General features: G+C 44.4%; 1 protein-coding gene across 3 annotated transcripts in view; it reads right to left on the minus strand.

Annotated features, from left to right (window-relative positions):
- PLEKHA2 (pleckstrin homology domain containing A2) overlaps positions 1-12,431 on the minus strand; it is a 195,392-nt gene that overhangs the window by 20,032 nt on the left and 162,929 nt on the right. For all 3 annotated transcript variants that reach the window (XM_073622353.1, XM_073622352.1, XM_073622354.1), the window contains exon 9: positions 9,935-10,005. In XM_073622353.1, coding sequence (XP_073478454.1) covers positions 9,935-10,005 — 71 coding nt within the window. The remainder of the gene's footprint in view (positions 1-9,934; positions 10,006-12,431) is intronic.

Genomic DNA, 12,431 nt, shown 5'->3' on the forward strand with positions numbered 1-12,431 from the left:
GTTAAACCCTTGCAGTGCTTGAACAGCCCTAATGCAAGGAGGAATGTTCAGATTTGAAGTTCGCTACTTCTGTGAGTCTTCATTTTTTTTGCAATTCTAACACTACACCACTTGGGGGAGTTATTTTCTAAATTATAGTTACACTTTACTTGAGCCCTGGGGAAAAAAATCAATGCAAATATTTGTAGCTGGAAACTCAGGCAAATCTGAAGCTGAATGGGAAGCTTCTTCAGATCATTTGTGTTATACCTTAGAAGAGGGTTTGTCCATTACAGGTGTAACTGAAAATAACTGAGCTCCAATAATCCCAGCGAGCTCTCCAAAATCTTCCAGAGATAGTTCTAAATACAGGGGGTCCCCGAGTTACAAACAAGATAGGGACTGTAGGTTTGTTCTTAAGTTGAATCTGTTTGTAAGTCGGAACAGGTACATTTTTTAAGTGTAGCTCCAGCCAAAAAATCTATTTTTAAGCTTTTTGGATAGCATAGGGAAGGGTTATCACCCCTGTAACATTTGTTTTGCTGTCTGTGCCCCTATTCAGAAGATTTCACCTCCCTTTCTGTCCCAATGACAATTGGATTTAGAAAATTTTGGGTTGTTGTGGAAACAAGCCTTGGTGATAAAGCATTAGTGGAGGTACCTTTCCCCCATAATAGCTCTTACAGGAGTGAATTTCCCTTCCTAGGGGTAGATTTCCTCTCACTTCCTGTTGTCTCCCTCCGTTTGTAAGTAGGAGTCGTTTGTAAGTCGGATGTTTGTAACTAGGGGACCCCCTGTATTATGTTTGGATTCTCCTGCAGTAAAGCAGATCTCCTGTGATAAATGAAAGCACGTCCATTTACATCCACCTATCCAGAGACTTAGCTTCAGGTACCCCTGAAAATCGAACAAATCTGATTGGAAAGTCATTACGAAAATCTGCATGCCAATTGCATACCTCCCAACTGTCCCTGATTTCAAGGGACTGTCCCTGATTTGGGGCAATGTCCCTCTGTCCCTCATTCCTCCTCATTTGTCCCTCATTTTAGTCTGATCTATATAGTTGTATATAAAATTCACTTTTTATCTTTCAAAAAGTGTTTCCCAGTGCTAAACCTTTCATCTAATTTCTAAATTGCTGCATTTGTACATTTTAAAAGCCAATATATAGGAATAGTAGTGGTAAAAAAAAAACACTTGTGGATTTAATTAGCCTTTTTTTTGGGTTAATTCTCCTTTAAGGGGGTGTGGCAGGGGGGCATGTCCTATGCCTACATACATTTGCTAGTAGATGTCCCTCATCCCCATCTCAAAATGTTGGGAGGTATGCAATTGGTTTGCTAAGGCACTGAGCTTCTGGGCTGAGCGAGAGACATCTAAAGGTCTAGCTTAAGTAGTGTGATGATGTCCATTCATCATCCAGCAAGCAGACCGGTGACACAGGAAGCTGAAATGCTGCAATGGGGAATGATGGTGTCACAACACTGCTGGATATGCAGACTTGCTGGCATCTAACTAAGTCATGTATGTGTTTTAGAACCCATGTACACTGACAGTTTAGGCCTGGTGCATGAGGCTCTGGAGTTTAGATGTTAGGGGAAAGTACAGGCGCACTGTCCAGCCTCTATGTTGGCAGCCTGACAAACTCTATAACTCTCAGCTGGCTGCCTTTTGTACTGTCAGGAGACGTTGTTAGTCTTCATCAAGGCTTAACATGGGTCCCTAGTGCATTCTGCCATGTAATAACCACTTCAGGTCTTCCCTATAGTAGTTATACTGCCACAGGACGGCACCTGTGTGCCAGATCACACACATATATAATATATATACATATATATATATATATATATATATATATATATGTGTGATCCGACTCTTCCAGGTAGGGGGCGCACATGTGTGCCTCCGACGGCTCACTTCAACTGTGATTACACACAGGCAGATCGCCGTTCTGACAGGAGGAAAGGGATGGAATTTGTGTCCCTGTAAAAAAAATATATATAATATATTCCATCTCTTCCTCTAGTAAAAGCACCTCCCACAGTGCAGTAAAACACTGGCTAGGCACACAATTAATTGCCCCTTCCTAGCCAGTGTCATTAGTACAGTGATAGTGCCTACTTTTTGCATTGATCACTGTATTATTGTCACTGGTCCCCAAAAAGTGTCAGTTAGTGTCAGAATGTCCACAGCAATATATTGCACTCCCGCTATAAATCACTACTAGTTACTAGTAAAAAATAAAATTATAATATCCCATAGTTTGTAGACGCTATAACTTTTGTGCAAACCAATCAATATACAATTATTGGGATTTTTTACCAAAAATATGTAGCAGAATACATACTGGCCTACATTTATGAAGAAATTTTACTTTTAATTTTTTTTTACTAGATATGTTTTATTGCAGAACGTTATTTAAAATTGTCAGTTTTTTTGTTTATAGCCCAAAAAATAAAAAACACAGTGATGATCAAATACCACCAAAAGAAAGCTATATTTGTGGGGAAAAAAGACATACATTTTACTGGGTACAGTGTCACACGACTGCGCAACAGTCAGTTAAAGTAACGCAGTGCCGTATAATACAAAATGGCCTAGGGGATAAATCTTCCAGAGGTCAAGTGGTTAACATCATCTGCTCAAGCCCTGAAGAAGAGGGAGGCTGTTTTTTACCCCAAAACGCATTGGCTGTATTTGATGCTCTTAACCATTAAATGTTTCAAAAGTTCCTAAAAGTGACATGTACTTTTCTACCAGATGCTCCTCAGTATAGGAAACTCTATGAGGGGCTGACAGCTGTGTGGCTGGATGGGGCTGGATGGTGCACTGAGTGGTACTTACATTTAGTGCTTGCTGGTTGGCTGCTAGAGATTACAGCAGCACATCATTACTGCTAAATGATGGTTTCTAGAGGTTACAGCCTATCATTACGACTCGCTGACTAGTTGCTAGAGGTTACAGCATATCATTCCTGCTTGCTAATTGGTTGCTAGAGGTTACTGCACATAATTACTGCTAACTGATCAGTTGCTAGAGGTTACAGCAAATCATTACTTCTAACTAATTAGTTGCTAGATAGAATATGCTACAAACTCACACAGCAGTCTCCTTTCCAGAGTAGAAGTGTTGTCTTGCATTGCAGCAGAATGTAACATGTGGCAGAAAAGATGGGGTTAATGAAGCCGACCAGCATTACCTTCAAAACAGTATTGTCAGTGATCATAGCAAGCAGAGAGGTGTGATAGTACAGTGGCTAAAGCAGTGAAAGAGTTCAGGTTTTTGAACATTCCAGCTGTCTGCTTGTCCATGCCGACCAGTATGCACAGGCAGTGCTGATAGTGTTAATAGTAAGCAGAGAAGGGCAATAATAGTTTAGCGGCTAAAACAGTGGAAAACATCACCTCAACTAAGGACACGTGCGCCTCATTCAGAGTCAGAACTCTCGCCGTCCACTGGCTTTCCGCTCATCCAGTGGCGTCACTAAGGTGGGGCCTGAGGAGGCCACGACCCCCCCAATATTATAGTGTGCCCCCCAAGTATAACTCATTAAAGCAGCTAGCGCCACGGCTATCCGACTGACTCGTCACTTGTCTGTCAGTCTCTGAACCGCTGCCTCGAGGAAGTCGGGGCTAGGTGACATCACATGACGGCCGCCGCTGTTGTTTATGGGAGTTGTAGTCTGCAGCTGTGCAGCTGTGTCCGGTGGGTGGAGTCTGGAGAACAGCGTGGCTAGCCTGAGATAGCTACAATTCCCGGTTGCAGCAGTCGGATTTCTTGGAGTTGGACAGTGGACACACACGTGGCTGGCCTGGGCGCGCCACTGGTGTCTGCAGTACACTGCGCACCAGAAGTTGACCCCAGGAGACAGGGGCATCACCCTTCCACCAGGACTTGAGGAGGCAATGAAAGAAGGAGGACCTGTCCTGCTAAGCTCTGAGCTGGCAGCTGCCGATTCGGCCCATAGCTGAGGTGAGAGACCCTGACACCCCCAGCTGACCCCCACATAATCATCCCATCTATCCCCCCCATACACCTCATTTACACTGCCCCAGTGCCCATGGCCTGTGAATCCTGCTGGGAGCTGGCCGCAGACCTGTGGGTCCTGCTGGCCAGTCATCTGTGGGTCCTGCTGGCCATGGCCTACAGGCCAGTGGCCAGCAGGACCCATAGGCCATGGCCAGCTCCCAGCAGGACCCATAGGCTATTGTTCACTCCCAGCAGGACCAACAGGTCAGTGGCCAGCAGGACCCACAGGTCCGCAGCCAGGTCCAGCTGGGAGCTCACCGGGGACCTGTGAGTCCTGCTGGCCGCTGGCCTGGGGTGACCAGAAGTCTCCAGTTTCCAGGGACAGTCCTGGACTGAGGACACTGTCCCCGGACCAAGTCTGTCCCTGAAATCCTACCATGGGTCCCACTGGGCTGCCTCAGTGAGGAAGGGGATGAGTGCCACCAGATTACACAGATCTCCCACTTACACAGCACGGCCCTTGTGTGTAGTCTATCATAGGAACCCATCCAGGAGGCGGGACTTCGTGTGACAGTGGCCACCCAGTAAGTGGGAGATCCCCACTCTGTGTAACCCGGTGGCGCTCGCCCCCCCTTCCCTCTCCTCTCTCTAATCACCATGCACTGGTGAGGCTGCATTGCTGGGCACTGATCAGGCTGCATTGATCTACACTGGGGAGGCTGCATTGATGGACACTGGTGAGGCTGCAAAGATGGGCACCGGTAAGGCTGCAAAGATGGGAACCGGTGAGGCTGCAAAGATGGGCACTGGTGAGGCTGCATTGATGGGCACTGGTGAGGCTACATTGATGGGCACTGATGAGGCTGCATTGATAACCTCTGGAGTGCATTCTATTCTTGATATATATATATATATATATATATATATATTTATATAAATTGCGTTTTATAGTTGGGCCCCTACTTTTGTTCCTGATCCCCCATGTGCCCCCCCTAAATATGAACGCCACTGCGCTCATCCATGCTGCCCGAGGAATGGCATTGCCTCGCCTCCTCCCTATTGATACTTCCTCACTCCTCCGGCCCCTGCAGCTGCTTGTCGGTGTGTTTCTCCACCCGGCCATCCCTGCTGTCAGTCATGGTGCCGCTTACTGCTTCCCTCTCTCTTCAGCTACAGCTGCACGTGGCTAGATGTTGGGCCCCATAACAATGTTTGGGCCCAGGGCAGCTGCCCGTTTGCCCCACCTTAAAGACGGCCCAGCCTAGATGCCAGAGCCTCATGTACTAGGGCTAAACGCTCAGTATGCATAAGGCCTATGCTTGGTATTTACTTATTTGACAGGAGTTCTGCCTTAGCACATACAAATAATTTCTCAGTTATTCTGACATAAGTGCTGTTTTATACCAATATTCTACACTGATGTCTCAATAGTCAAGCATGGCTGCATCATGTAAGTCATGCTGCGTCCACAGTCGCTTGTGCTGCTAGGGCACAGACATGGGCTCCTTTCAAACCTAGAGACCTCCTTAAGCAGCCGTCACCCTGGGGACAGTAGATGTGATCTCTGTGTCTAGCATGCTTCGTGTGGTTCCATATGAAGGAAATACAGAAAGGTGAGGCAGACTTGATAAGACATCCTGTGCGCTGTGGTTTACATCTCCGAATAGAGGAAGCTGCTCATTTCATAAGGCATTGCTGCACTGAATAACGAGCGTCACTGGCTATGCAGGAGAATCTGTTCATATTTATAGGAATTCAGCTAAAAGCGATATACTGGCAGATGGGTTTAAAGGGCCAATAAATATGAACGATTTCATAAACTGCTTTTTGGAAAGGAATTTTAAATAACATATAGGATTAAATCTGTTAAAGGAAAGCCATGCAGAGTAAGCATGAAGGCTGTCTTTGCTGATCTCCCCCTTCTGATAATACTAGTCACTGTCTTACTGAATCATTAGGCAGACCAGGAATTCAGATGTCACTTTGATTTTTCTGATTTGGGTGTTTGTTCTTTATCAGTGTCTCTAATAGTATTAAAGCCAGAGACAGCCAGGTAATTAGCATTTCAGAAATGAGGTCAGGAAAAGGCAGCCTCTATATTCATTCTAGTACAGATATAGCACCCTCCAAGTTAGGGTTTCGCATGTTAGGCAAATTTAGTTTGGCTCCTTTGTAGACAGTGGAGCAGTGGTTGGTTACTTTAGCCTGCTCAGTGTTTCCCAGGGTGCTGGTCTGATTATTTCTCCCTGCATTATAGAGGGCTCTGGAATTGTACTGGGACCTAGCCAGTCCATGGGAATGTGTGAACAGTAGGTGGCTGGAGAGCGCATAAATAGTCTGGAGCCTGGATTAGGAGTTATGTTGATTCTGGATCACCGTTCTACAGGAGGAGACCATGCCCCTATGGGCAGTCTGCCGGAACGTTGTTGGAGGGTCATAGTGGTCCTAGCGGCAGCTTAGCTGGGGGGCCTATTTCAAAGCCTGGGCTGGAGTTTGGGTCTGGAGAGCTCACTGAAGAATACCCATTGGAAATGGAGGAGGGTGTCCAGCTGTCCTGTGGTATTGTGAATTTGTTTCTCCCTCACTGAAGACAGACCAGTACACTAAAGCGACTCCTTTGGGGAGGGGGGTTGCGCTACACATGTTACTTTTAGTCCTTATTCACAAGGGCATTGACAGGTATTTGCATCACATTAACATAGCTTTCCAAACATTTTGCAAAACAAATGCCAGTTCTTTACATAAATAATGAATGGTTTGGTACGCACATTACATTGCTTTGCATTGATTTTGATTCTGTGGGCAAGTTTGGCAGCTGTTGCAAATTGCAAAGCTTGTGAAATGCCCCTTTTTTTCTTGGAGAGAATATTGCAAGTTGCAGTGAAGTGCTATCACTTTTTATTCTGGAGTGAACATACACTGATAGATGTATAAAGTGCAGGTGGACGAATCCCCCCACTGGCCTATTGTAGTTTGACAGCCGGTGGTGGCAGCTGTCAGAATTCCCAAACAGCGGCTGTGTCTGATTAGATACAACCGCTGTTTAGCCAACAAGTTTCCACCTGACTCCTTAAGTTTTTCAGGGGCATAAAGGAATGAATGAGAAATGCTAAAGTAAGGAATACACACCTTATTTTTTGTAACTTTTGCAATTCTATATATGAAATACACTAATCAAAATATGGAACACTTATGTCCTGTAAACACGATCGGACATTGATCGGACATTCAAAATCCATGGATTTTTTCCGACGGATGTTGGCTCAAACTTGTCTTGCATAAACACGGTCGCACAAAGTTGTCGGAAAATTCAATCGTTCTGAACGCGGTGATGTAAAACACGTACATCGGGACTATAAACGGGGCAGTAGCCAATAGCTTTCGTCTCTTAATTTATTCTAAGCATGTGTGCCACTTTGTGCGTCGGATTTGTGTACACACGATCAGAATTTAACCGATCGGGTTTTGTTGTTGGAAAATTTTATGGCCTGCTCTCAAACTTTGTGTGTCGGAAATGCAGATGGAAAAAGTCAGATGGAGCCCACACAGGATCGGAATTTCCGACAACACAATCCGATCGCACTTTTTCCATCGGAAAATCCGGTGTGTACAGGGCATAAGCCTTTGTTCACATTGGAGAGACTTGTCATGCAATTTAACAATCGCACAAGTCGCACGCTACTGCTGGCAATCGTACTGTTCAAATTGGTTTGACACCGACTTTGCGGTGCTGCATCGATTTCAAAAAGTAGTTGCTGCACTACTTTTGGCGATTTCGGAGCAACTTGCATAGACTTCTGTGCATGAAGCCGCACAGATGTCTTCCAAGTTGCACCCGAAGTTGCACTGACATGCGGCTTTGAAATAGTAAGATTTCAGATGAAGTCGCAGTCAATGTGAACGAGGGCTAAGACTGGGATCAAACCTGTGTGGTGCGTTAATACATAGACAATGCCATGCAATATGTCATGTGTTAACATGCATTGGGCGAAGGCAGCCTATTGTTTTCAATCCATTACCACAGTGCACAAGCACAGCCAAAAACCTCACCTGACCCTTTTTTTGCATGTCAATGAATGGTAATGTGTTCTGTTCTCCATTGCTGCTTGCTGGAATGCAGGTGCACTACTATTAAAAATTAATGGCACCATAATGTACTAAAATGTGCATAGGGCAGCATTGCAACGTAAATGTGAGACCCCAGCCTAAGACAGTCATGTTAAAAATTGCTTTCAATTGTTACAATAATAGTGCAAAATGTGTCCTTGCTAAAAGTTTCCTTTCAAGGCTTCATTTACACTGCCGTAAAAATTTTACTGATGTTATTACATATGTGTTTTCTAGGAGAAAAATTCCTGTCTAATGGTCAGCAAAACAGTTGCGTATAGATGCGTTTAAGCGAGTAAAGATGTAAAGATGTTTTTATGATACTTTATTTTTCCCCTTTGTTTAGACTTAAAGTGGTTGTAAACCTTAGTCAGGGAATCTGACCAAATCACATATATCTGCAGTTTTTACTTATCTCTCTCCAAAGCACTAAGTGTCGTTTCTCTCTGGTGCTTCGTTCGAAGTTTTCCGACACATGAGATAAATTTGTGTGTGTGGGGGGGGGAGGAAAGCTCAGTATGCAGCTTGTCTATTCAGAACACAGCTCCTCTGCTGTGTGAAGGGGGTGTGTTCCTTTCCTCCAATCAGCTCTTACACACTGTTACTGCAGCCTCTCCGCCCCATCCTCTGTGCTCCTGACAGATGAAGAAAGATTTTAACACTTTACTGCCCTTTTGAAGGGGTGTAGGGAAGAGAAGGCTACAGATAAACAAGTAAAACCTATGTAGAAGGATTTGTTTCATCTCTGTGTATCGTCTAAGGCTGTTGACTTCACTGGGTTTATGTAAGGGTTTACATCCACTTTAATGTACGTGCTTACAAATGCATATACGTGCATTTATATGAGTAAGTGTGTAAATAGCATGTTCTTAAATGCAGATTTTTTGATTCTGTGTTACGGATCTGAAAGCAGCTTATATTTATACACCTGTGAGAATGACTCCATTAAAAACAATGCAGCTGCATTCAGATCTGTAATTTAAAAATGCTTGTATATGCATTATTTTTACTCCTGTGTGAATGAAGGGTAAGCATTTTTCCCTCAAACTAAGTAAAGAGCATTGCTAAACCAGTCATGAACAATGACACTGCAGGAAAATGACTCTCTGGTGCTTCGTTCGAAGTTTTCCGACACATGAGATAAATTTGTGTGTGTGGGGGGGGGAGGAAAGCTCAGTATGCAGCTTGTCTATTCAGAACACAGCTCCTCTGCTGTGTGAAGGGGGTGTGTTCCTTTCCTCCAATCAGCTCTTACACACTGTTACTGCAGCCTCTCCGCCCCATCCTCTGTGCTCCTGACAGATGAAGAAAGATTTTAACACTTTACTGCCCTTTTGAAGGGGTGTAGGGAAGAGAAGGCTACAGATAAACAAGTAAAACCTATGTAGAAGGATTTGTTTCATCTCTGTGTATCGTCTAAGGCTGTTGACTTCACTGGGTTTATGTAAGGGTTTACATCCACTTTAATGTACGTGCTTACAAATGCATATACGTGCATTTATATGAGTAAGTGTGTAAATAGCATGTTCTTAAATGCAGATTTTTTGATTCTGTGTTACGGATCTGAAAGCAGCTTATATTTATACACCTGTGAGAATGACTCCATTAAAAACAATGCAGCTGCATTCAGATCTGTAATTTAAAAATGCTTGTATATGCATTATTTTTACTCCTGTGTGAATGAAGGGTAAGCATTTTTCCCTCAAACTAAGTAAAGAGCATTGCTAAACCAGTCATGAACAATGACACTGCAGGAAAATGACTCATAACCATCTATGCTGCATTTTAGACACATTTGAATTTTTATGGCAGGGGAGCAGATCCAGAGCCCAGCTTTCCCTTAAGAGCTTACTCATTGCCAAGGATAAAGGACACTTACCCTGACTTAACTAGGCACTCATGCGTCTTCAAAATATCTCTAAGGCGTATACTGCGCAGAGGATCGCGGTCCTAAAGAATAAAATATAAAAGTAAGATTGGTCATAGATATAAGACACTAATCTGATTATCTATGTGTAATACCATCACTGGTATTCTTTATAATCAATACTAGCAAAAAATGTGCAGGATGGCGAAACAAGATCTCTGAGATGCGTAATGGGGAATACCACTAAAAAATACTAAACACTAATGCCCCGTACACACGGTCGGATTTTCCGATGGAAAATGTCCGATCGGAGCGTGTTGTCGGAAATTCCGACCATGTGTGGGCTCCATTGGACATTTTCCATCGGATTTTCCGACACACAAAGTTGGAGAGCAGGAGATAAAATTTTCCGACAACAAAATCCTTTGTCGGAAATTCCGATCGTGTGTACACAAATCCGACGGACAAAGTGCCACGCATGCTCAGAATAAATAAAGAGATGAAAGCTATTGGCCACTGCCCCGTTTATAGTCCCGGCGTACGTGTTTTACGCCATCGCGTTCAGAACGATCGGATTTCCCGACAACTTTGTGTGACCGTGTGTATGCAAGACAAGTTTGAGCCAACATCCGTCGGAAAAAATCCTAGGATTTTGTTGTCGGAATGTCCGAACAAAGTCCGACCGTGTGTACGCCCTATAAAGAGATAAAACTATAATCCTGACACTTTATAAAACTCTGGTTCGGCCATATCTGGAGTATTCAGTCCAGTTCTGGTCACCAGTCCTTAGAAGGGATGTGCTGGAACTGGATAGAGTCCAGAGAAAGGCAACAAAATTAATAAGGGGACTTGAAGACCTCAATTATGAGGAATGACTACAAGTTTCAAACTTGTTCTCGCTGGAGAAGAGATGCTTGAGAGGAGATTTGATAGCGATATATAAATATATATATATATATCTCAATGGTGATCCCAGCGTAGGTAGGACATTATTGAGTCTCAGGGAGTGTAAGAGGACACGGGGCCTCAAAATGAGATTGGAGGAGAAGCAATTTAACCTTAAGCTGTGTAATCACAGATAAGGATGTGGAACTCTCTTCCACAATCCGTGATGTCAGCAGGAAGTATTGATAGTTTTAAAAGACTATTGGACGTGAATCTGAGTAAACACAACATACAGGGCTATGGAAAATGATTATAAACACTGACACACATACACCTACACAGGTTGAACTGGATAGACTAGTGTCTTCATTCAACCTTACCAACTTTGAAACATTCTCCAGTAAAGGAAATATCATTAACGGATGTACAATGCAGATCAATAATCCATCATTTCCATGAAGAGATTGCAGAGCCTGTCTGGGAGTTTTGTATTTTTTTAAAAAGGCTGTGCAGCACCAGAGAAAATTCACAATGAAGACCTCGCCAGAACATGAACAGGCAAGAATGACACTTGAAAGGCATGCTGGTGAAGGCAGGGCTTTTTTTCAGCGGGAACGCGGGGGAACGCAGTTCCGGTGTTCTGACGAGAAGTGTCCTCCTATCGGATAGTGTCCGCCCCGTACTGCGCAGGCTCAGCGCATGCGCAGTATGGAGGAGAAGGAGATGCCGAAAGTGTCCGAAGTTGATCAGCTGACCATTAGCTGTACACGGCGCTTGGGCACTTAATAGTGAAGGCTTTGTAAGAGGGCCCCTCGCGGGCTCGCTTCGCTCACCACGCTTCGCTCGCCACGCTTCGGGCACGGCCTCGCTGCGCTCGGCATCTATTTATTCTAACTCTATGTCCACTTGGATAGTGGGGAATGAACCTGGGCACAGGACAGAATAAATGCACAGGCGCTGATGATGAGCTGTTGAACTTCGGAGACTTTCGGCGTGTCGTTTGTCCTCCGTACTGCGCCTGCGCAGTACAGGGCGGACACTATCCGATGGGGGACAGTATTCAACAAGACACCGGCACCTCCAGCACTAAATATATGTAATAGCATGGGGTGTGGGGTGTGCTGGAGGGTTTATTGATATTGGCTTCTGGGGGATCTATTGTCACTGGTAGGGATTTGATTTTGTGTGAGGGTCTATTGTTGCTGATGGGGAATCTATTGTTGCTGGGGGGGTCCTATGTTGCTGGAAGGGATCTACTGGTGAGGGAGAGGTCTATTTTTACTGGCTGCTGGAGGAGCCATTGATGCTGGCTGCTGGGAGATCTGTTGTTACTGCTGGGGGGGTGTGTCTAATGTTGCTTGGGTGGATATTTTGTTACTGGGTGTGACTGTTGCTGCAGGGAATCTATTGTTGTTGGGGTGGATTCCATTGTTGCTGGGGGAGTCTATTGTTGTGTGGGGATCTATTGCTGGGATTCTATTGTTGCTGGCTACAGGGGATCTATTTTACTGCTTTTCTTTTTATCATTAACATGTTCCATACAAATGATTTAGCACCACAAAATGATACTTGGTTCTGTATTCTCTAAAAGGGGCAGTACTGGTAGGTGGGTAGGGGATGGAAT

The sequence above is a fragment of the Aquarana catesbeiana genome, linkage group LG03 (assembly GCF_042186555.1).
Source record: "Aquarana catesbeiana isolate 2022-GZ linkage group LG03, ASM4218655v1, whole genome shotgun sequence".
Lineage (NCBI taxonomy): Eukaryota > Metazoa > Chordata > Amphibia > Anura > Ranidae > Aquarana > Aquarana catesbeiana.